Here is a 23,391-nt window from a genome sequence, read left to right as displayed (position 1 = left end):
TACTGACGGGGAACTATTATTAACTCCTTCCCACACCGGGAAACGTCGAAAAAGTGCCCTTGGGGGCCCTGAAAAGAGCCCAAAAGTCTCGAGAGGGAATACTTTTGGCAGTGTTCGCTTCACCAATCTGCCCCAAAATGTCCGTGGAAACTCCTGAAAAAGGTCTAAGTGTCCGTTCCAGACGGGAGCTGCCGAATGCGTGACCTACTCCTCCATGGCCGCCACCGGAAGCCTCGTCCCCGCTTCTTCAGTGGCCCTGGCGAGATCTTTTCACAGTTCTTCCCTCTGCTGTTAGAATTCGCTTTTGATAAAGGTCCTCAGGTCAGTTTGCAGCTTCAAGCTTGCCCTTCCCCCGCTTGCATGCTGGAAGGGGCCCTGTTTATCCTGTTTGCAGCCAAATCTTCCACTGCTTCTGCCGGGCCTGGCAGCCAAAAGACACAACACTCCTGGGGGACACCGTCAGGGGCGTGTTGCAGTCCTCTTGCCACACCGGGAAATGTCAAACAAATGACGTGGGGGCCCTGCAAAAGAGCCCAAAAGTCCGTTCCAAGCGGGAGTTACCGAATATGCGACCTAGCTCTGCATAGCCGCACCCGGAAGTTGGTCAGATTTTTTGATCGACAAGGGAGTTGAGGACGATGGGGGACAGACAGGAAAGTGGAGTTAAGGTCAGAATCAAGTCAGGCCGTGAGCTTCTCAAATGGCGGGGCACGTTCAAGGGGCCAAAAACCTCCTCATGCTCCTATTTCACGGGATCTTACGTAGGACGCCACTGGGGAGCTCCCCCTGTTTGTCTTGGAAATAATGGCCGTGGAATCTTGCCCATCTATCTGAGAAGGAAAACATGGCCTCTTTTTAACCTTTCATCTGAAAGGCAAAATCATTTGAACTGATGAGCAGCTCGCGACACATTGCCGGTTGTGGGAGCTTGCTGTGCACAAAAGAATTTCATTACAATAGCAACTAAGCTTCAAAAATGGAGAGTGCTTCATTCACCCCGGAACGCCTGAGGTGGTCTTGAAGATGTGCAGAATTGTGAGGAGAAGGTTTTTCAATTTCATTTTAAGGGATGTGGGTGTCACTCGCTCGGCTAGCTCGGGTTCTGTGGGGCAGGCAGGAAGGTGGAATTGAGATCGCATCCAGATCAGCCATGGTTTATCCAATGGCGGTGCACATCCGGCGGGCTGAATGGCCCACTCCTGCGCCTCTGATCCCTCAGCCCGAGGAAGAATGTCTGGGGTCTCGGAGGGTGCTTGGCATCAGCATGGCGAGTTACTGAGTGGAACCAGCACTATTTAACCCTCCTACATTGCAGAAACAAATCTAATTGAACATTCTGGTTTGAGCAGACTGTCTCCCACACACACATACACACACACAAAGTCAACGAGCTAAACGTCCATCTTACAAAGGCCGATAATGCCAAGTGTCTAATAACATTTGGTTGCCAGGACAACAGCCAGCTGCTGTCTGCCCACTATTTATGGAGAGGTAACTTCAGTTCATCTGTTCAGTCGAGGGTGATTCCATTCCATTCTTATCTCGAGCATCACTTGCAATGGCTTCTCTTTCTGCTCCCACACCGTTACCGCATCCAAACTTGGCCCCCTCCAATGTTCCCTCTACCCACTGCCCCTCAGTGACATCAGCCAGAGCCACCGTGTTAATATTCACACTGACGACAGCCAGCTCCACCTCAGCTCCGCCTCGCTCAACACCTGCACTGTCTGTAGATTATCAAACTGATTGTCCAATGTACATCATCGGATGAATGGAAATTTCCCCCAAACTAAATATTGGGTGGGCGAAAGCCATCGTCTTCAGTCTCCACCTCCAGTCCCCAGCAACCAACCTAACTCCCATCACCCTGACAACAGCCTGAGATTAAACCAACTTTGACAACACCTTTAACCAACAGACACACATCGGCGGTGTCACTAAAATAACTTATTTCCACCTCTGTAATATAGCCCTGTCTCCACCCCCTTTCTCAGTTCATTTGCTGAAAGACTTTGATTTATGCAGCGCTGTTCATGGTCCATCAAGCATCTCCAACGGCCTGACAGAGAGCGAAACACTTTGTATTGTGATGGTCGGAAACATCCACATCTTTCGTACCGTCAGGCAGCACGGTGGCACAGTGGTTAGCACTGTTCCTTCACAGCTCCAGGGTCCCGGGTTCGATTCCCGGCTTGGGTCACTGTCGGTGCGGGAGTCTGCACGTTCTCCCCCCGTGTCTGCGTGGGTTTCCTCCGGGTGCTCCGGTTTCCTCCCACAAGTCCAAAGATGTGCGGGTTAGGAGGACTGGCCGCGTTAAATTGTCCTTAGTGTCCAAAAAGGTTAGGTGGGGTTACTGGGTTACGGAGATGGGCTGAAGGGCGTGCTCTTTCCAAGGGCCAGTACAGACTCGATGGACCAAAGGGCCTCCTTCTGCACTGTAAATTCTATGATATCTCTGGACTGGACTATTCCAAAACACCCCCCGGCCAGCCGGCCTCACATTCCCCCCCCTGACATCATCCAAAAACTCTGCTGCACATGCCCCAACTAACTCGCACCAGATCCCCTTCCCCACAGACTCGGGATGCCAACCCCTCAGGATTGGGCTGCAGGAATTGAAGACCGTTCTCCAGGGCGCTGCTGTGTTCAACCCTGGAGAAAAATCAGCGGCTTAATAAAAAATTGATTTATTTCTCATTGTCTTTGCGCAGCTCTCTGAGTCAGATATAAGAATGTCGAATATATGGAAACAAGCGGTTTGGCTGAAAGGCAAGCATCATTTATTTACAATTCATTTTGTGGGATGTGGGTGTCGCTGGTTAGGCCCAGCATTTGCTGCCGATCCCTAGTTGCCCTTCAGAAGGTGGTGGTGAGCCGCCTTGCTGAACCGCTGCAGTCCTGGAGGTGTAGGTACACCCACTGTGCTGTTAGAGAGGGAGTTCCAGGATGTTACCCCAGCGACAGTGAAGGAGCGGCGATGTATTTCCAAGTCAGGATGGTGAGTGACTTGGAGGGGAGCCTCCAGGTGTTGGTATGCCCAGGTATCTGCTGCTCTTGTCCTTCCAGGTGGTAGTAGTCGTGGGTTTGGAAGGCGCTGTCGAAGGAACCTTGGTGAGTTACTGCAGTGCATCTTGTAGATGGTACACACGGCTGCCACTGTTCGTCGGTGGTGGATGGTTTGAATGTTTGTGGAAGGGGGCTACTTTGTCCTGGATAGTGTTGAGCTTCTTGAGTGTTGTTGGAGCTGCACGCATCCAGGCAAGTGGAGAGTATTCCATTACACGCCTGACTTATGCCTTGTAAATGGTGGACACCCTTTGGGGGGTCAGGAGGTGAGTTACTTGCCGTAGGATTCCTAGCCTTTGACCTGCCCCGGTAGCCAGTGTTACTATGGCCAGTCGAGTTCAATTCTCCCTCTGTGTACCCGAACAGGTGCCGGAATGTGGCGACTAGGGGATTTTCACAGTACCTTCATTGCAGTGTTAATGTAAGCCTACTTGTGACGCTAATAAAGATTATTATTATTAGATCTCCTTCTGTTTCTTACTCCATCAAGTGCTGATCGAGCATCCCGTTAAATATATCGACACGATTCACCTCAGCCAACTCAACTTTCTTTGGCCCTCCACTGATTGTTGCTTGTGGCCATTCCGCATGTAACCCATTCCTTCCTGTCTTGGTCCCAAGTTTATGACCTCACATTTGCTCGTGTTGAAATCTAATTTCTTTTTACAGTTTTACCCATTGACTCAATTGGGACTGGTTTAGCACAGGGCTAAAGAGCTAGATTTTAAAGCAGGCCAAGGCAGGCCAGCAGCACGGTTCAATTCCCGTACCAGCCTCCCGACTAGGGGCTTTTCACAGTAACTTCATTTGAAGCCTACTTGTGACAATAAGCGATTTTCATTCTGGAACGAAGGAGGTTGAGGGGAGACCTGATAGAGGTATACAAAATTATGAGGGGCATAGACAGAGTGGATAGTCAGAGGCTTTTCCCCAGCGTAGAGGGGTCAATTACTAGGGGGCATAGGTTTAAGGTGAGAGGGGCAAGGTTTAGACTAGATGTACGAGGCAAGTTTTTTACGCAGAGGGTAGTGGGTGCCTGGAACTCGCTACCGGAGGAGGTGGTGGAAGCAGGGACGATAGGGACATTTAAGGGGCATCTTGACAAATATATGAATAGGATGGGAATAGAAGGATACGGACCCAGGAAGTGTAGAAGATTGTAGTTTAGTCGGGCAGCATGGTCGGCACGGGCTTGGAGGGCCGAAGGGCCTGTTCCTGTGCTGTACATTTCTTTGTTCTTTGTTTGTTGAACAAATCTCTTGGCGAAGATAATGCTTCCATTTCGGCTACGTCAGAAAACTGCCGAATTTTGTACCATCAGAAAATTTGGATACAATGGGGGCTTTCTGCCCCCATCAGTTAAGTTGCGATTGGGTAGAAGAGGCTTTACTCGGATGACCTGGTGGAATTGCCTGCGCAGAAGGCCGTAGAGGCCACGTCACTGAAGTAAACACATCGATTTCCAGACTCTGAAGGCATCAGAGGGTATAGAGAGAGAGCAGGAGCATGGCGTTGAGATGGAGGATCAAACTTGATCACATTGAATGACGGAGCAAACTTGAAAGACAAATGCCCACCTTCTGCTTCATTGGGTGAGATTTTAAAGATGGGGTGGGGTGGGGGTGGGGGGTTGCAAGATCCTGCCTTGGAGGAGAGTAAAATTCTGTCCTACATTTCAACACAGATCCTTGCGGAAAACCACTAGCCAATGCGGTGCTTTCCAATCCGAGCCTTATTCCTACACTCTGCGCCTGCATCTCAGCCAATGACCTGATTGGGTCAATCATTTGCCTTCAATGTCGTGAGCTTTAATTTTAAACAAATGTCTCTCATGAGGGATTTTCACCAATCATGGCCTATCCTTCATAAATCTATGCTGCTCCTCCACTATCAGCTACAAATGTTCAAAGTGTCGAGGCCCCACTCCCCTCAGTTATACACTCCAGTAATTTCCCACCAATACATGTTAGGCCAAGCAGGTCTGTAATTTCCCGATTCCCATCTCCCACGTTCCTGAAGATCTTCGGTCTCCTGCCCTTGTGATGCGCACTATCAAGTTTAGTTTGAGGTAGCTCCTGCGAAGTGCTTCCCTGTAGTAAAGGTGCTAAAGAAATGCACTTGTTGTTAGTGTCGATGCGGCAACGAAAGAACCCATTTTTCAAAAAACCCCACATAACTTTCTCCGTCAACCCTCCAGGGTTGGGACGGCACGGTGGCGCAGTGGCTAGCACTCCCGCATACGGCACTGAGGACCCCGGGGCTTTGCTCACATCACAGCTGCACCTGAGAAAACACCCGGACAATGCTGGAGGGTTTTTAAAAATGTATTTCGAGCACCCAATTATTGTTTTCCAATTGAGGGGCAAATTAGCGTGGCCAATCCACCTACCCTGCACATCTTTGGGCTGTGGGGGAGAATGTGCAAACTCCACACGGACAGTGACCCAGGCCGGGATCGAACCCGGGTCCTCAGCGCGGTAGATAGCAGTGCTAACCACTGCGCCACTGTGCTGCACCAATTATGGTGTGCTGACGGCCCTCATCGGACCCAAAGACTAAAACCATCTTTTCACCCATGACCTTTGACTGCTCTTCTTCCACTAGTTACTCCGACAACCTGGCTTACTCCTAGCTGTTGTCCTGGGAATTGTCGGGTGTCATGGCAACCCGGCTAAATGCTCTGAAAAGCAGATTAAGAGTTGAGTCCTGAGGCCTTAGGCTTCTACCCTGTAGCCACCCAATGTGTAGAACATTGGCAATTCACAATAAAAATGGAACAGACACCTGTGAAAACTTAATTCCAACAATAAGATTTGTTTAAAAAAGCTTCAGTCCCTCGCAAATACTCCAGAGGCTCCATGTGCTGGGTGTTATGGGTGACTGCACAGAAGTTAGACCTACTTATCTGATGTAACAGGAGTAATAAAGAATGCTCTGTGTCCTGTTGTTCGGCCGTAAAAACTGAATCAGGGGCTCAATTATGCCGTTTGTTAATTTATACACCTCTGGAAAATCAGCAGCTACCGCTCCCTTTCCTGTTACCATAGTAACACATACAATGATCTCATTCTCAGGCCTCCAGCCTGGCGATACTCTCACATTCTGCCTTTACACTAGCCCATACAACTTTGTGCTGATTTCGTCACTGTGCCTTCGAGGTCAAACTTCTCAATTCGCCACCACTTGCTCACTCTTCAACATTCACTCTGTATCTAACCCCGTGCTGTATCTGTCCCGGGAGTGTTTGATGGGGACAGCGCAGAGGGAGATTTACTCTGTATCTAACCCCGTGCTGTACCTGTCCTGGGAGTGTTTGATGGGGACAGTGTAGAGGGAGCTTTACTCTGTATCTAACCCCGTGCTGTATCTGTCCTGGGAGTGTTTGATGGGGACAGTGTAGAGGGAGCTTTACTCTGTATCTAACCCCGTGCTGTATCTGTCCTGGGAGTGTTTGATGGGGACAGTGTAGAGGGAGCTTTACTCTATATATCTAACCCCGTGCTGTACCTGTCCCGGGAGTGTTTGATGGGGACAGTGTAGAGGGAGCTTTACTCTGTATCTAACCCCGTGCTGTATCTGTCCTGGGAGTGTTTGATGGGGACAGCGCAGAGGAAGCTTTACTCTGTATCTAACCCTGTGCTGTATCTGTCCTGGGAGTGTTTGATGGGGACAGTGTAGAGGGAGCTTTACTCTGTATCTCACCCCGTGTTGTATCTGTCCTGGGAGTGTTTGATGGGGACAGTGTAGAGGGAGCTTTACTCTGTATCTAACCCAGTGCTGTATCTGTCCTGGGAGTGTTTGATGGGGACAGTGTAGAGGGAGCTTTACTCTGTATCTAACCACGTGCTGTACCTATCCTGGGAGTTTTTGATGGGGACAATGTAGAGGGAGCTTTACTCTACATCTAACCCCGTGCTGTACCTGTCCTGGGAGTGTTTGATGGGGACAGTGTAGAGGGACAGGCTGCGATCTGCATCAGAACATCGTTCAGAGGTAACATTTCAAATTGGATCCACATTTCATCGAGGGCAAACGGTCCTCCACTCTGATATAAACACAGTGACAACGCTCAGCCCGCTGTACGATGCATCATCACAAACAGGTGCCTTACACCAGCTGACAGGAATGTTTTCAATTCCTGCCAGCCACAGTGCTGCTCTCGACAGCTCGCAAATTAGCACTCGCCAATAACCAGGCCGCCAGAAACAGACTCCCACGGCCACGCTGCGAGAAAACAGTTCACATTTTCAATCTGTCGTCACTCGAGAAATTTAATTTGTTCCTGACCTCCTCATGTGGATCTTTAAAAAAAAAAATTTAGAGTGCCCAATTCATTTTTTCCAATTAAGGGGCAATTTAGCGTGGCCAATCCACCTACCCTGCACGTCTCTGGGTTGTGGGGGCGAGACCCACGCAGACACGGGGAGAATGTGCAAACTCCACACGGACAGTGACCCAGAGCCGGGATCGAACCTGGGACCTCGGCGCAGTGGGGCAGCAGGGCTAACCCACTCCGCCACCGTGCTGCCCTCTCATGTGAATCTTGCTCTGTCACTCTCCTTCGGACCCCAGAGCCCAGTGCTGAACACTCAAAACTGGGGCAACGACAAAGGAGCGAGACCAATTCCATAATTCTACAGGCCATTCCGTAATTCCAGGATGCCCCAAAGCTTCAGGGTCCCGGGTTCGATTCCCGGCTTGGGTCACTGTCCGTTAATTTCTTCCACCTCGTAATAATTTTGAGGTGGAAGAAATTAAGACAAGTAATTCAACTGGTGTGGGAGAGGCTATTGCAGACTTGGCACTCTGTGGAGGAGGAGCATGCCCTCTCCCTGGTGGCCGTCAACGTCACCGCTGACCTGAACTTCTGCACCTCAGCATCATTCCAGGGCTCGAGTGGGGCCTTGTGCGGCATCTCACACAAGCTACAGCCCACAGTTGCATCCGTGAGGTCACGGGTGCCCTGTTTGCCTGGTTTTCCCCCATTGCCGGGATGCCATAATCGATGGCGCACATGTTGCGAGGGGGAAGGGCGGGGGAGGAGTCCGGTGCCGCGGGCCGGTGGAGGTCGTTGACTCCTGGTCACACTCCCCGAGCTGGCGCCCGCTTCCTCCCAGGTGGCACTGACTGCCCTGTGGCTGACCCTCCACGACCCTCGGGGAAACAGGGCATCCCGGCTGGCCTCAACCGCGTCCAGTAATCTGCCCAGGCCGGCCTCCCCGAATCGGGGGGCTGGCCGTCTCGGCGGCGCGGCTGCGAGTTGAGCGGGGCTGGCTACGCAGGATCGGTTTCAGTGTTGCTCTTCCTTGTCAGCGAGGGGCTGGCGAGCGCGGTCCTGGTGAATCAGCCGGCGGGACCATCACTTGCGACATGAAGCCCCTGAGGCCTCGTTAAGTGGACCAACTAATGTTTAATTGCTGTGATGGCCTCGCTGTGGCGAGTGCCGGGAAGCTCGCCGCAGTTTCCGCTCCCTGCCACACTGAGATATTTTCCCATTAAATCGCGCCCTCCATGTCTAAGCGTAGCTGGCGATATGTCGTACACGATGATCAACAGTTAAAGTGATCCCCCCTCGGAGCAATCCCCGGGAAGGAGTTATATTCTTCATGAAGTGGAGTGTAAGTATTGAGGAGTGTATCAATAAAGACAAAGGATCCCTGGAGAATTGACGCTCACGTCCCCCGATGGCAGCTGGGTCAGTCAGTGAAGTTCAGGGGCTCTCCACGGACGTCCTCTCGATAATGATGACCAGCAAAGCCCTCTCTTACGGCTGTGCGGCCTGAAAAACGTCGCTCAGCTATTCTCAGTCAAAGTTCAAAGTTTCGACAGATATTGTCAGATGTCCCGGCAAAGACATTTGAAAGCCACCTCCACAAACACGCTGCAAACCAGCAGGCAGCACATGGAAACTTGCTGCATGTCTGGCGATGCAGAAACTTTGACATCAGGCTGGACCCTCCCTGCGCAAACCCTGGAATCAGGTCTGCTAGCCACACTGGGGAATTCCAGAGGGGTTTCACACAGCCTGAAACAATTAGGAGCTCTGGCAGCTTGTAATACTGGCATTTTATTCCTCCCCCTCTGCTCTTACCCCTCCCTCTTTCCAACAAAAAGAAAATGTTGCATTTATATAGCACCTTTTTTAGCGTCGAGACATTTCCAAAGGGCTTTCAGTCAGTGAATTGAATTTTTTTGATGTGGCGTCACTGCAGGAAACACAGCTGTCAATTTGGGCGCAGCAACCTCGCTCATACATCAATGTAACGATGGCCAGAGAATCCCTTTTCTTTCACAACTGTGATTGAGGGATAAGTACCGTACAGGACAACGGGGAGGCCTCCCCAGCTCATCTTCATAATAGTGGCCGTGGGATCGCGCACATCCACCCGAGAGGGCAAACGGAAGCCTCAGTTTACTGTCTCAACCAAACGATGGGACCTCCAACAACGTCGCACTCCCTCTCGGTACTGCACAGGCAGCACCCGCCTGAGACTTTGCGTCCAAGACGCTGGGGTGGGGGCTTGAGGTAAGGGTGTTGCCCACCGAGCCTCGGCTGACACTGCGAGGGTCGCTGCAACTGATCCCGTGTTCTGCAGAGGTCACTGGGCGAACTACCCAAACCCCGACAGGCCCACAATGTTAAGCCAATGTCGGAACCTGGCTTTGGGATGCCAGAGTGTAACCAATGACAGCCTGCCTTCCTCGAGAGCGCCAGAGACACGGCTGGATCCTCCGCTTCGCCGGCAGCGCACTCACGCCCGGGGATTTCCCGACGGCGTGGGGGTGGCCCACGGTGGGAAACCCCATTGGCCGGCTGCCGGGACGGAGGTTCCCGCTCTGCCGGAGGGGGAATGCCGCACCCGGTTCGGAGAATCCAGCCCACAGTTTCTTGTAGTATTTCTTTGCACCCGAATTCATCGGGCCCCAGCCTCTCGCTATCTCTGTAATCTCCTCCAGACCCACAACCCACTGAGATCTCTCCAATGCTCTAATTCTGGCCTTTCAAGAATTCCTGATTTTAATCGCTCCACTCTTGGCCTCCAGCTGCCCGAATCCTAACCTCTGGAATTGCTTCCTTACACCTCTCCGTCTCTGTACCTTGCTCCCGTTCTTTAAGAAACTCCTTCCAACCTACCCCTTTGTCCATACTTTTGGTCAGAGGACTTAATAGCCCCCGATGTGCCACGGTGTCAAATTCTGTTTGATAATGCTCCTGCGAAATACTTTTACTATGTTAAAGGTGCTATATAAATATAGGTTGGGGGGGTTGAGGGGTTTAAGATGTTGGCAAGATACGTGTCATTGGAATCTGGAGTTTCTCTCTTGATCTATTCCAGTTCCTCCCAGGTGTGGGGGGGGGTGAGGAGAGGTACGGGAGAGGTGAAGGCCTCCGTTACAATGGCTAAATCAGGTTCTGGTGACACCTATGGCACACGGGACAGCGCCATTTTAATTGCGGAGTCTGGGCTGAGATCCATCTCATCTGGGACCGGCCAGCGTAAGGTGAGGGAGCCAGGATCCGGATCACAAGGGGTCGAGCAATGGGGCTTTTCCTCCAACCTTGTAAAGGTTCCTTGAGGTCCTCCTGGACCCAAATGAACAACTTGGGCCGTTCTGCTGTCTCCCCGTATCCCGCTCTCCCCGCCACCATGGCATGTGATTCCCCACCACTCCCAGCGCCGAATCTGTCACAGCTGCTTTCAGGACGGAGCCGGTCTCATTCCGTGGAGATTCTGTGGGCGGGGAGGTGGCATGGGGGTTTTAACGTCTGGCATACTCCTCAGTCATCCACCAATTAATCTGTCGGCAAATCAGTCTGGAACTGATAAACCCTCCTCCCACACACCGGAACAAGCTCCCCAATCCATCCAGCTGTTTTTCAGGTGTGAGCGTGGCTTATTGCATGCATGATGTTTACATGTGACAACATGAAGTACACAGAGAGTTTCTCTCTCTACCTCTGCAACAAAGGTCGGGCTTGTTGTACCAGCAAAAGGCAAAGCATTGAAATGTTAGTGAGCAACAGTGGAGACAGCGGACAGACACAGACCACCAACATTTACCCATCAGCTGGCGATGTTTATTTACATTTAAAAAGCTGTATTAATGCAAGCAGCCTTATCACAACCCACAGTCCTTTAGAGTCCGAGAAATGCGCTTCAGTCATTGTTGTGAGGCAGGAACTGCGGGAGCCAATTTTCACACAATGTGGGAGATGGGGCTGTAGCGGTAATATCGCTCGGCTCACGCCATTAGGGAAGGAAATCTGCCGTCCTTACCTGGTCTGGCCTACACGTGACTCCAGACCCACAGCAATGTGGGTGTCTCTTAAATGCCCCCTGAAACAGCCGAGCAAGCCAATCAGCTGTGTCAAAATCTACAAAAAGCAATGAAATCACACGGACCACCCGGCATGGGCCCAGGCACCAGAAACGATATCATCAAACTCAGATGCGGAGATGCCGGCGTTGGACTGGGGTGAGCACAGTACGAAGTCTTACAACACCAGGTTAAAGTCCAACAGGTTTGTTTCAAATCACGAGCTTTCGGAGCACTGCTCCTTCCTCAGGTGAATGAAAGAGCAGTGCTCCGAAAGCTAGTGTTTGAAACAAACCAGTTGGACTTTAACCTGGTGCTGTAAGACTTCTTCCTGTGATCAAACTCAGAGAGGTTGACCCTGCAAAGTCCTTCTTACTAACATCTGGGGGCTTGTGCCAAAGTTGGGAGAGCTGCCTCACAGACTGGTCAAACACCAGCCGGATATAGTCATACCAACAGAATCGTACCTTACAGATAACATCCCAAGTACGACTATCACCATCCCTGTCCTGTCTCACCGGCAGGACAGGCCCAGCAGAGGTGGCGGCACAGTGGTACATAGTCGTGAGGAAGTTGCCCTGGGAGTCCTCAGCATTGATTCTGGACCCCATGAAGTCTCATGGTATCAGGTCAAACATACTTAAGGAAACCTCCTGCTCGACAACAAGGACTCCTACATCAGACTCCTATTTATTGACTACAGCTCCGCCTTCAACACCATAATCCCAGCCAAGCTCCAAAACCTAGGACTTGGTTCCCCACTCTGCAACTGGATCCTCGACTTTCTAACCCACCGACCACAATCAGTAAGAATAAACAACAACACGTCCTCCGGAATAGTCCTCAATACCGGGGCCCCGCAAGGCTGCGTACTTAGCCCCGTACTATACTCCCTGCACACACGACTGCGTGGCAAAATATGGTTCCAACTCCATCTACAAGTTTGCTGACGATACGACCATAGTGGGCCGAATCTCGAATAACGATGAGTCAGAATACAGGAGAGAATCTCGTGGAGTGGTGCAGCGACAACAATCTCTCCCTCAATGCCAGCAAAACTAAAGAGCTGGTCATTGACTTCAGGAAGCAAAGTACTGTACACACCCCTGTCAGCATCAATGGGGCCGAGGTGGAGATGGTTAGCAGCTTCAAATTCCTAGGGGTACACATCACCAAAAATCTATCCTGGTCCACCCACGTCGACGCTACCACCAAGAAAGCACAACTGTGTTGATACTTCCTCAGGAAACTAAGGAAATTCGGCATGTCCACATTAACCCTTACCAACTTTTACAGATGCATCATTGAAAGCATCCTATCAGGCTGCATCACAGCCTGGTACGGCAACTGCTCAGCCCAAGACTGCAAGAAACTTCAGAGAGTTGTGAACACAGCCCAGTCCATCACACAAACCCGCCTCCCATCCATTGACTCCATCTACACCTCCCGCTGCCTGGGGAAAGCGGGCAGCATAATCAAAGACCCCTCCCACCCAGCTTACTCACTCTTCCAACTTCTTCCTTCGGGCAAGAGATACAGAAGTCTGAGAACACGCACGAACAGACTCAAAAACAGCTTCTTCCCCGCTGTTACCAGACTCTTAAACTCTTATGAACTGACCTGATTAATACTACACTCCTGTATTGCTTCATCCGATGCCGATGTTTATGTATTTACATTGTGGACCTTGTGTTGCCCTTTTATGTATTTTCTTTTAATTTTATTTTATTTACATGTCCTAAATGATCCGTTTTAACTGCTCGCAGAAAGATACTTTTCACTGTACCTTGGTACGTGACAATAAACAAATCCAAATCCAGCTTACCACGCACCGTCCACCATCAGCAGATGAATCCTCCATGTTGAACACCACTTGGAGGAAGCACTGAGGGTGGCGAGGGTGCAGAATATGCTCTGGGTGGGGACTTCAATGGCCATCACCAGGAGTGGCTGGGTAGTACCTCCACCGACCGAGCTGGCCGGGCCCTAAAGGACAGAGCTGCTCGACTGGGACTGCGACAGGCGGTGAGGGAACCAACAAGAGGGAAAAACATACTTGGCCTCATCCCCACCAACCTGCCTCCTGCAGATGCATCTGCCCATGACCGTATCGGTAGGATTGACAATTATACTGTCCTTGTGGAGGCAAAGTCCCGTCTTCACATTGAGGGCACCCTCCATCAGGTTGTGTATCACTCGCTAAATGTGATGGATCGAGCAACTCAACGGGCCTCACGGATGCCCAGTTTTAAGAGCAGCAGAATTGCACTCAGCCACAATCTGTAACCTCATGGCCCTGCATATCCCCAACTCTACCATTCCAACCAAGCCTGGGGACTAACCCTGCTTCAATGAAGAATGCAGGAGAGCGTGCCAGGACCAACGCCAGACATACCGAAAAATGAGGTGTCAACCTGGTGAAGCTACAACGCAGGACTAAGTCTGTGCCCACCAGCATAAGCAGCTGATAGACAGAGCTAAGCGATCCTGTGGATCAGATCTAAGCTCTGCAGTCCTGCCACATTCAGCTGTTAATGGTGTTGGACAATTAAACAACCCACTGTCCGTGTGGAGTTTGCACATTCTCCCCGTGTCTGCGTGGGTCTCATCCCCGCAACCCAAAGATGTGCAGGGTAGGTGGATTGGCCACGCTGAATTGCCCCTTCATTGGAAAAAAAGAATTGAGTGCTCTAAATGTTTTTTTTAATTAAACAACTCACTGGAGGAGGAGGCTCCACAAATATCCCCGTCCTCAATGATGGAGGAGCCCAGCACATTGGCTGAAGCATTCGCAACAATCTTCAGCCAGAAGTGCCGAGTGGATGATCCATCTCGGTCTCCTCCGGAGGTCCCAGCATCACAGACGTCAGTCTTCAACCAATACGATTCACCCCACGTGATATCAAGAAATGGCTGAAGGCACTGGATACTGCAAAGGCTCTGGGCTCGGACAATATCCTGTCAGTAGTACTGAAGACTTGTGCTTCACACCCCTAGCCAAGCCGTTCCAGTGCAGCTACAACACTGGCATCTACCTGGCAATGTGGAAAATATGTCCTTTACACAATAATAATAAAAGTAATAATATTTATTGGTGTCCCAAGTAGGCTTCCATTAACACTGCAATGAAGTTACTATGAAAATCCCCTAGTCACCACATTTCAGCACCTTTTTGGGTACATAGATGGAAAATTCAGAATGTCCAGTTCACCTAACAGCACGTCTTTCTGGACTTGTAGGAGGAAACCGGAGCACCCGGAGGAAACCCACGCAGACACGGGGAGAACGTGCAGTCTCCGCACAGACAGTGACCCAGCGGGGAATCGAACCTGGGACCCTGGCGCTGTGAAGCAACTATGCTTACCACTGTGCTACCGTGCCACCCATAAACAGGACAAATCCAACCCAGCAATTACTGCCCTCTCGGTCTACTCTCCATCATCAGCAAAGTGATGGGCAGAGTCATCAACAGTGCTATCAAACGGCACTTACTCAGCAATAACCTGCTCCCTGACACTCAGTTTGAGTGACGCTCAGCCAGGGTCACTCAGCTCCTGACCTCATTACAGCCTTGGTTCAAACAACCAGTCTGCGTTTAGTCTCTCCAATATGGGTGTTCTGGGTGAGCACTTTGCAGAACACCTCCAGTCCGTCCACAAGCAGGCCCCAGACCTTCCTGTCGCCGCCATATCAACTCCCTGACCTGCTCCCACGCCCACATGTCCGTCCTGGGCCTGCTGCAATGTTCCATTGAAGCGCAAACTGGAGGAAGAGCACCGATTGGACACGTTACAGCCTTCCGGAACTTAACAGTGAGTTCAACAACTTCAGACTGTGAACTCTCACCTTCACCACATTTTCATTTCTATCAATTCATTTTCATTTCTTCCATTGAGGAGGAAGGACAGAGAGCCCGAGGACACAGAATTTGGCCAAAGAAGCAAAAAAGTAATATAGCTTTTTCACACAGCAAGTGATTCGGGTCAGTGCATTCCATACTGCCTGGGGAATGACGTAGGCAGGTTCAAGTGAGTCAATCTAGAGGGAATTGAATCATCATTTGAAAATAAACAATGTGCAGAGTTACAGGGAAAAGGCAGGAGAATGATACTGGGTGAATTATTCATTGAAAGATCCAGTGCAGACCCAATGGACCGAATGGCCTCCTGTGCTGTAATAATTCTGTCATTCTCTGATTAGAGTCATATCTAACAGGAAGGAAGATGGTTGTGGTGGTTGGAGGCTAATCATCACTGCCCCAGGGGCATCACTACAGGAGTTCCTCAGGCCCAACCATCTTCAGCTGCTTCATCAATGATCATTCCTCCATCATCAGGTCAGAAGTGGGGATGTTTGCGGATGACTGCACAATGTTCAGCACCATTCGCGACTCCTCAGATAATGAAGCAGTCCCTGTCCAAATGCAGCAAGACCTGGGCAATATTCAGGATTGGGCTGACAAGTGGCAATGATCATTCACTCCACACAAGTGTCAGGCAATGTCCATCTCCAATAAGAGACAGTAAAACCATCGACCCTAGACATTCAATGGCATTACCATCGCTGAAGCCTCAACTGTCAACATCCTGGGAGTTACCATTGATCAGAAACTGAACTGGACCCAGCCATATAATTACTACAGCTTTAAGGGCAGGTCCAAGGCTAGGAATCCTAAGGGGTGTAATTCACATCCTGACTCCCCAAAGCCTGTCCACCATCGACAAGGCACAAGTCAGGAGTGCAATGGAATACTCACCACCTATCTAGATGAATGCAGCTCCCACAACACTCAAGAAGGTCGACACCATCCAGGACAAAGCAGCCTGATTGGTCGGTACCACATTAAACATTCGCACCTTTTAACACTGACTAACGGGGGCAGCACGGTGGCGCAGTGGGTTAGCCCTGCTGCCTCATGGCGTCGAGGCCCGAGGTTCGATCCCGGCCCCAGGTCACTGTCCGTGTGGAGTTTGCACATTCTCCCCGTGTCTGCGTGGGTTTCACCCGCACAACCCAAAGATGTGCAGGGGAGGTGGGTCGGTCACGCTAAATTGCCCCTTAATTGGAAAAAATGAATTGGGTACTCTAAATTTACTTTAAGAAAAACACTGACAATCAGTGGCAGCCGTGTGCACCATCTACAAGATGCACTGCAGGAACTCACCAAGGCTCCTGAGGCAGCACCTTCAAAACCCACGACCTCTGCCACCTAGAAGGACAAGGTCAGCAGATACCTGGGAACCCCATCACCTGGAGGTTCCCCTTCAAGTCACTCACCATCCTGACTTGGACATATATCGCCGCTCCTTCACTGTCGCTTTGTTCAAATCCTGGAACTCCCTCCCTAACAGCACTGTGGCAGTACCTACACCACATGGACTGCAGCAGTTCAAGAAGGCAGCTCACCACCACCTTCTCTCGGTCAATTAGGGGTGGTCAATAAATGCTGACCTAGCTGACCCCCTCATCCCGAGAACAAATCGATTTAAAAGGAATTCCAATTTGCCAATCAGTCGTGAAACTCACCTGCTGTGAACCATCGCCACTGACTAAGTGAGGCATCATGGGAAGTTCCCCGTTGAGTAAAGGCGGCAGTTCCAACGGAATCTGGTCTGCCATCATCATTGTGACATACATTCATGGAGTCCTCTGCTCACCGCCTTCCTGCACACAAATGACACAATACAAGTTAAATTAAGAGGGATTCGGTTTTTATTAATAGCATCTTATCACAGTTCTCAAGAGCTGGTCCAGGAACACGCAGTGCACAAGAAAAAGAACGGTTCCTGGAATGGAGCCTGTGTTATCAATTGGGCAGCTTCCCTTGCACAGCCCGATCCCAAAATCCAAGCATGAGCAGCGCTGCACTTCGATTGCCTTTTACACCCATGTCCCAAAGCACTTTAAACACAACACTCTTTTCAAGTGCAGTCACGGCAAAAATGTGGCCGGCAATTCTTGCAGTTTTGCAGAGCAAGCTCCCACAAACAACCTCGCAATCATGGCCAGTTAATCTGTTTTGGTGCGGTTGAGGAATAGATATTGGACTGGGGAGAACTATTCTCTTTTCCAGATTACTCCAGGAGGTTCCCCCACCCACCCGCCCCAACCACACACACACACACACACACACAGCCGAGAGGCCTCGATTTAAGGGCTCAAGTGTGACATGGCACCTCTGACAGTGCAGCACTCCCTCAGTACTGACCCTCTGACAGTGCAGCACTCCCTCAGTACTGACCCTCTGACAGTGCAGCACTCCCTCAGTACTGACCCTCTGCCAGTGCAGCGCTCCCTCAGTACTGACCCTCTGACAGTGCAGCACTCCCTCAGTACTGACCCTCTGACAGTGCGGCACTCCCTCAGTACTGACCCTCTGACAGTGCAGCACTCCCTCAGTACTGACCCTCTGACAGTGAGGCACTCCCTCAGTACTGACCCTCTGACAGTGCGGCACTCCCTCAGTACTGACCCTCTGACAGTGCTGCACTCTCTCAGTACTGACCCTCTGACAGTGCAGCACTCCCTCAGTACTGACCCACTGACAGTGCAGCACTCCCTCAGTACTGACCCACTGACAGTGCAGCACTTTCTCAGTACTGACCTCTGACAGTGCAGCACTCCCTCAGTACTGACCCTCTGACAGTGCAGCACTCCCTCAGTACTGACCCTCTGAAAGTGCAACACTCCCTCAGTACTGACCCTCTGACAGTGCAGCACTCCCTCAGTACTGACCCTCTGACAGTGCAGCACTCCCTCAGTACTGACCCTCTGACAGTGCAGCACTCCCTCAGTACTGACCCTCTGACAGTGCAGAACACCCTCAGTACTGACCCTCTGACAGTGCAGCACTCCCTCAGTACTGACCTCTGACACGCAGCACTCCCTCAGTACTGATCCTCTGACAGTGCAGCACTCTCTCAGTACTGACCTCTGACAGTGCGGCACTCCCTCAGTACTGACCCTCTGACAGTGCAGCACTCCCTCAGTACTGACCCTCTGACAGTGCGGCACTCCCTCAGTACTGACCCTCTGACAGTGCAGCACTCCCTCAGTACTGACCCTCTGACAGTGCAGCACTCCCTCAGTACTGACCCTCTGACAGCGCAGCACTCCCTCAGTACTGACCCTCTGACAGTGCGGCACTCCCTCAGTACTGACCCTCTGACAGTGCAGCGCTCCCTCAGTACTGACCCTCTGACAGTGCAGCACTCCCTCAGCACTGACCCTCTGACAGTGCAGCATACCCTCAGTACTGACCCTTTGACAGTGCGGCACTCCCTCAGTACTGACCCTCTGACAGTGCGGCGCTCCCTCAGTACTGACCCTCTGACAGTGCAGCACTCCCTCAGTACTGACCCTCTGACAGTGCAGCACTCCCTCAGTACTGACCCTCTGACAGTGCAGCACTCCCTCAGTACTGACCCTCTGACAGTGCAGCACTCCCTCAGTACTGACCCTCTGACAGTGCAGCGCTCCCTCAGTACTGACCCTCTGACAGTGCAGCACTCCCTCAGTACTGACCCTCTGACAGTGCAGCACTCCCTCAGTACTGACCATCTGATAGTGCGGCACTCCCTCAGTACTGACACTGGTCACCTGAGGAAGGTGCTGCGCTCCGAAAGCCAGTGATTTGAAACAAACTTGTTGGACTTTAACCTGGTGTTGTAAGACTTCTTACTGTGCTCACCCCAGTCCAACGCCGGCATCTCCACATCATGGCTACCATCTGACGATGAGAACATCGCCCCGATGGTAGCAAACATTGACGAGGTGCCGGAGGAGCGGTGAGGCAGGAAGGGACGTTAATGAAACAGCAGTTTATGTCTAACTGACCGCCATCGCCGGTGTGATGATAAGCAACTGCTTCAATTGTCTAGACCCTTGAGAACATTCCAAGAACAACAGAGGAAAGGGAAGTGTAACGGCTGCAAGGTTTTAACTGAGATATTCAAAATTATGAGTGGGGGTTTGGGGGCGGGGGGGACTTTGTCGGGGTTGGTGTGTTTGTGGAACAAATTGGGAAATCTGCTTACGGTCACAGGAGGGTCAGTCACCAGAGGAAAAGGATTTGAGCTCATTCGTAAGGCTCGAGGGGAGGGGAGGTGAGGAGAATGATTTTTACACAGCCATTACTTCGGATCTGCAGAGAACTGCCTTGAATGGCCAATGGCAGCAGGTTCAGTCTGAATTGGAGAAATATGTGAAGAGGAAAAATGTGCAAAGTTCATCAACCAGCTGGAAGGGAGGAAAGGGCGGCACGTGGCACAGTGGTTAGCACTGGGACTGCGGCGCTGAGCACCCGGGTTCGAATCCCGGCCCTGGGTCACTGTCCGTAGTGGAGTTTGCACATTCTCCCCGTGTCTGCGTGGGTTACACCCCCCACAACCCAAAGATGTGCCGGGCAGGTGGATCGGCCAGGCTAAACTGCCCCTCAATTGGAAAAAAAAGGGGGGGTGGGGGGGGGGTGGGGGGAACTCTTAACGGAGGAGAAAATGTGCAAGGGAAGAGGACAGGGAATGGAGGAGGATGTGGATGGGTCTATCAAAGAGACAGCGCCGCCAGAATGGCCCAAATAGCCTCCTCCTGAACTGCAATAAACATGCTTACTCTCCAAAGAGCTCCGTAACGCATTGGGTTAGCAATGTGCAATCACAACTTAAATCTCCAGTGAGACAAAGGTGATCGGATGACACAGGACTTTTCAGACTGATCTTGAGCTACAAGGGGACCCTGTCTGTTGTGGTTGACCTTCCCCCCCCCCCCCCCGCCCAAACTCCTGCCTTTATCCAACAATCCACGGCTCTCCTCAGCATTGCCAAATCTAAATTGGAAAAATCTGCACTTGACAAAGTTTGGCTCTCTCCCTGACAACAATGAGCTCAGGAAAACAGTTCAAAGAGTTGCTGGAACCATTAATATTCCACGCTAAAACAGCGCCAGTAAACTGTTCAATGTTGTTCACCCAAATTGACCCACATTCCAGAGGATGTGCAAGACAGTCTGTCTGAGGGGACGTTGCCGAAGATCATTCGGGTACATTGAACATTCTCTTCCCATCCCCCGTCACCTCAAAGTCAACGATCACACACACTCGGATCACACCCCCTTTCTCTCATCATCATTGGGCGGGTCCAGCGTCTTACTGAGATGGGACTCTGCGGGCACTGAGCTGTCACCCTATCAATGCCCCTCATAATCGTCCCCCACCTCGACCAGGTCCCCTCTCAACCTTCGCTGCTCCAAGGAAAACGGCCCCAGCCTATCCAATCTCTCCTCCTCCAAGCTGAAGCGCTCCAGCCCAGCCAGCAACCTGGTCAATTTCCTCTGCACCCTCTCCAGTGCAATCACAGCCTTCCAACGTCCCCTACATTACCAAACAAAATTTGACACTGACCCACAAAGTAAGAAAAGGTTTGCATTTATATAGCGCTTTTCACAATTACCGGATACCCGATAGTACATTACAGCCAACGAAGAAGATTTTGAAGTCTAGTCACTGCTGCAATGCAGGAAATATGGCAGCCAATTTGCGCACAGCAAGATCGCATAAACAGCAATGTGATAATGGTCAGGCGATCTGTTTTTGTAATGTTGATTGAGTGATACATATTGGCCAATTGCTCTTCTTTGTTATTGCGTCATGAGATCTTCATGTTTACTCGAGAGGACAGACTTGGTTTAATATTTGATTCGAAAAGCTAATATTAGGATCAAAAATTGGTCAATGTGCTAAAGTTTACAGCGTGCCTTCAAGGAGGGGAGAGAGAGAGAGACACGGAGAGGTTGACTGAGACCATTCCAGAGCTCAGGGTCCTGGCAGCTGAAGGCACGGCCGCCAATGGTGGAGAGATGGGAATCAGGAAGGGATGGGGACCAGGTCAGCATCAGAATAGGCAAGTAACAGAGGCAAGGATGAGGGTGTCTGCAAGGGGGTGGGGGGGAGTGGGGGGGGGGGGGGGACGCAGGACAATGATCAGGTGTTGGCAGGGTGAGGGTTGAAACCATGGGTCTCACACCGAAGACCACAGCTCTCGGAGATCATCCGGCACAGCACACGCTGGGAATCGATGCTGGGGTGGCAGTCAATTGAGTATCTCAGTACCACAACGCAGAGAGGGCTTTAGCAAGCATGGGGTGGGGGGGGGGGGGGGGGGGACTGGAAATAGCACATCAGCAGCCCAGCCTGCACCCTCAGTGGTTCTTGAACACCCAGTGCTGGCACCCTGGGACATCTGACAAAACCAGTTTCAGCCCTGCACGGTCTTGGCCAATTTGTGAATCTTTCAAGTACAAATAATCTGTCCATCAAAACGCCGGACGTCTCAAGTCCTATTGGTGCCTGGGTTTCTGACAGGTTGCTGCAGTTGGTTTGAACCTTGTGGGCCTGAAGGTTCGGTTCCGGCCTGATTGTAGCCTAATTGGCGAATGAACCCGAAATCAGAACACGGGGAGGCGATACCGCGAGCAACGGGAAGCGTATGCAAATTAATGGTACATGCAATTGAAACTTTTACATCTCCAAGAAAGACAGTATTTATAAAGAGCGTGTCAATATCTCCGGGCGTCCCCAGCCGAGGAAGTACATCTTTATTGTGTTATACAGAAGGGGGGCAGCCAACTGATTCACAGCAAGCTCCCAAAAAGAGCCAAGGGATAAATGATCAGATCATTTGCTCTTGTTGATTGAGAGATAAATATTGGCCTGGGCAGTGTCAGGAGCTTCTCTATTCTTCTTCAGGATAGTGGCTGTGGGATCTGTGGATGTGTCACCCCCAACAAGCCATCGGTTTAAAGGCTCGTCTGAAAGATGGTACCTCTGACAGTGCGGCAGCCCCCTCCCCCCCCCCCCCCCCCCCCCACTGTCCTGCTCTCGGGATCACCTGCTCAATACAAGCAGAGGGCAGATTAATGGCGACTGGGTGAGGGACCAGAGGTGACACGAGGAACCAGAATTTTAGTCAGCGCGTGGTGAGGAGATGGAATACGTTGCCTGATGGGGCAGGTGGGAGCAGACTCAATAGTAGCTTCCGGAAGGAAATTGGATAAATACTTGAAGGAGAAAGAAATTAAACTGAATAGGATGACCATTGGGAACACTCTTTGAAGGGCTGCAGCACGTTCGATGGGCTGAATGGTCTCATTCTTTGCTATATTACCCTAAACCAACCATCTGACTCTGAGGGGAGAGGGTGCCACACACTAGGCCACAGTGGACCCCAGACACATATAGCCCTCAAGAAGAAGCCTCCCTGAGCTGGACAGATACGGCTGATAGGGTGGATCGAGCTGAATGAAAGCCGGGCTCCCAACGGAGAAGAGAAAAGAGAAAACGAAAGGTCACAGAGTTGATCAACGACCTGCTGTCGGAACAATGAATTGTTCACAAGTGTGGGAGTCTTTAGCAGGCCCAAGGGCTGAATGATCTATTCCTGGTACAATTTCCCATGTTCCGCTCCCCCATCAGAGGTATCTCTGTCCCTTCGCTCTGTACGTGTGTGTGTTGGGGGGGGGGGGGGGGCAGGGTGCGGAGGGAGGGTGGGAAGCAGAGGTTTACAACGCATAAACACTCTCCACATCAGACTCTTGCACCCCCACCTGTAACCACAGCAACAGCTGTGAGCTTTGTCTTGATGTCTCGGCGTCACCGTGACAACCACGGGACATAATCACAGTCTGGCCTCTCTTATTGAGAAGACGGTTCCTGGTGAGGGAGTCTGGGTTGGGGCGCTGGGGGGGTGGGGGGGGGGGGGGGAGGGGGGGGGGGAGAGGAGGGGGAGGGTGTAGACCATCACGGTAAAAGGAGTCAGTCAAAATCCCCAGCGTGCCATCCGAATCAACCAGCAAGATTCCCACACATAGGGCTTTAAAATGAGCTGTCTAAGACTTTAGACTTTTGAATAAATGCGTGCTTCCCCCCCCGCCCCCAATGCTCCTCCCCCCCCCCCCACCCCCCCACCCCCCCCCCTCCCAAATTTCCGACGACACATCTTCAACTCAGCAACA

The 23,391-nt window shown here is 51.3% G+C and overlaps 1 protein-coding gene across 1 annotated transcript in view; it reads right to left on the bottom strand.

Annotated features, from left to right (window-relative positions):
* The window catches only part of LOC140389518 (fibronectin type III domain-containing protein 3B-like), a 404,055-nt gene extending 381,235 nt beyond the window's left edge, over positions 1-22,820 (bottom strand). Inside the window, 2 exon segments of the mRNA XM_072473693.1 lie at positions 16,912-17,049; positions 22,746-22,820. Of these exon segments, the coding sequence (XP_072329794.1) occupies positions 16,912-17,022 (111 nt within the window). The 5' untranslated portion in view covers positions 17,023-17,049; positions 22,746-22,820.
* Positions 22,821-23,391: the final 571 nt, after the last annotated feature.

The sequence above is a fragment of the Scyliorhinus torazame genome, chromosome 14, assembly GCF_047496885.1.
Source record: "Scyliorhinus torazame isolate Kashiwa2021f chromosome 14, sScyTor2.1, whole genome shotgun sequence".
NCBI lineage: Eukaryota > Metazoa > Chordata > Chondrichthyes > Carcharhiniformes > Scyliorhinidae > Scyliorhinus > Scyliorhinus torazame.
Note: the sequence above shows the minus strand (reverse complement) of the source record. Positions and strands in the feature narration are given on the sequence as shown.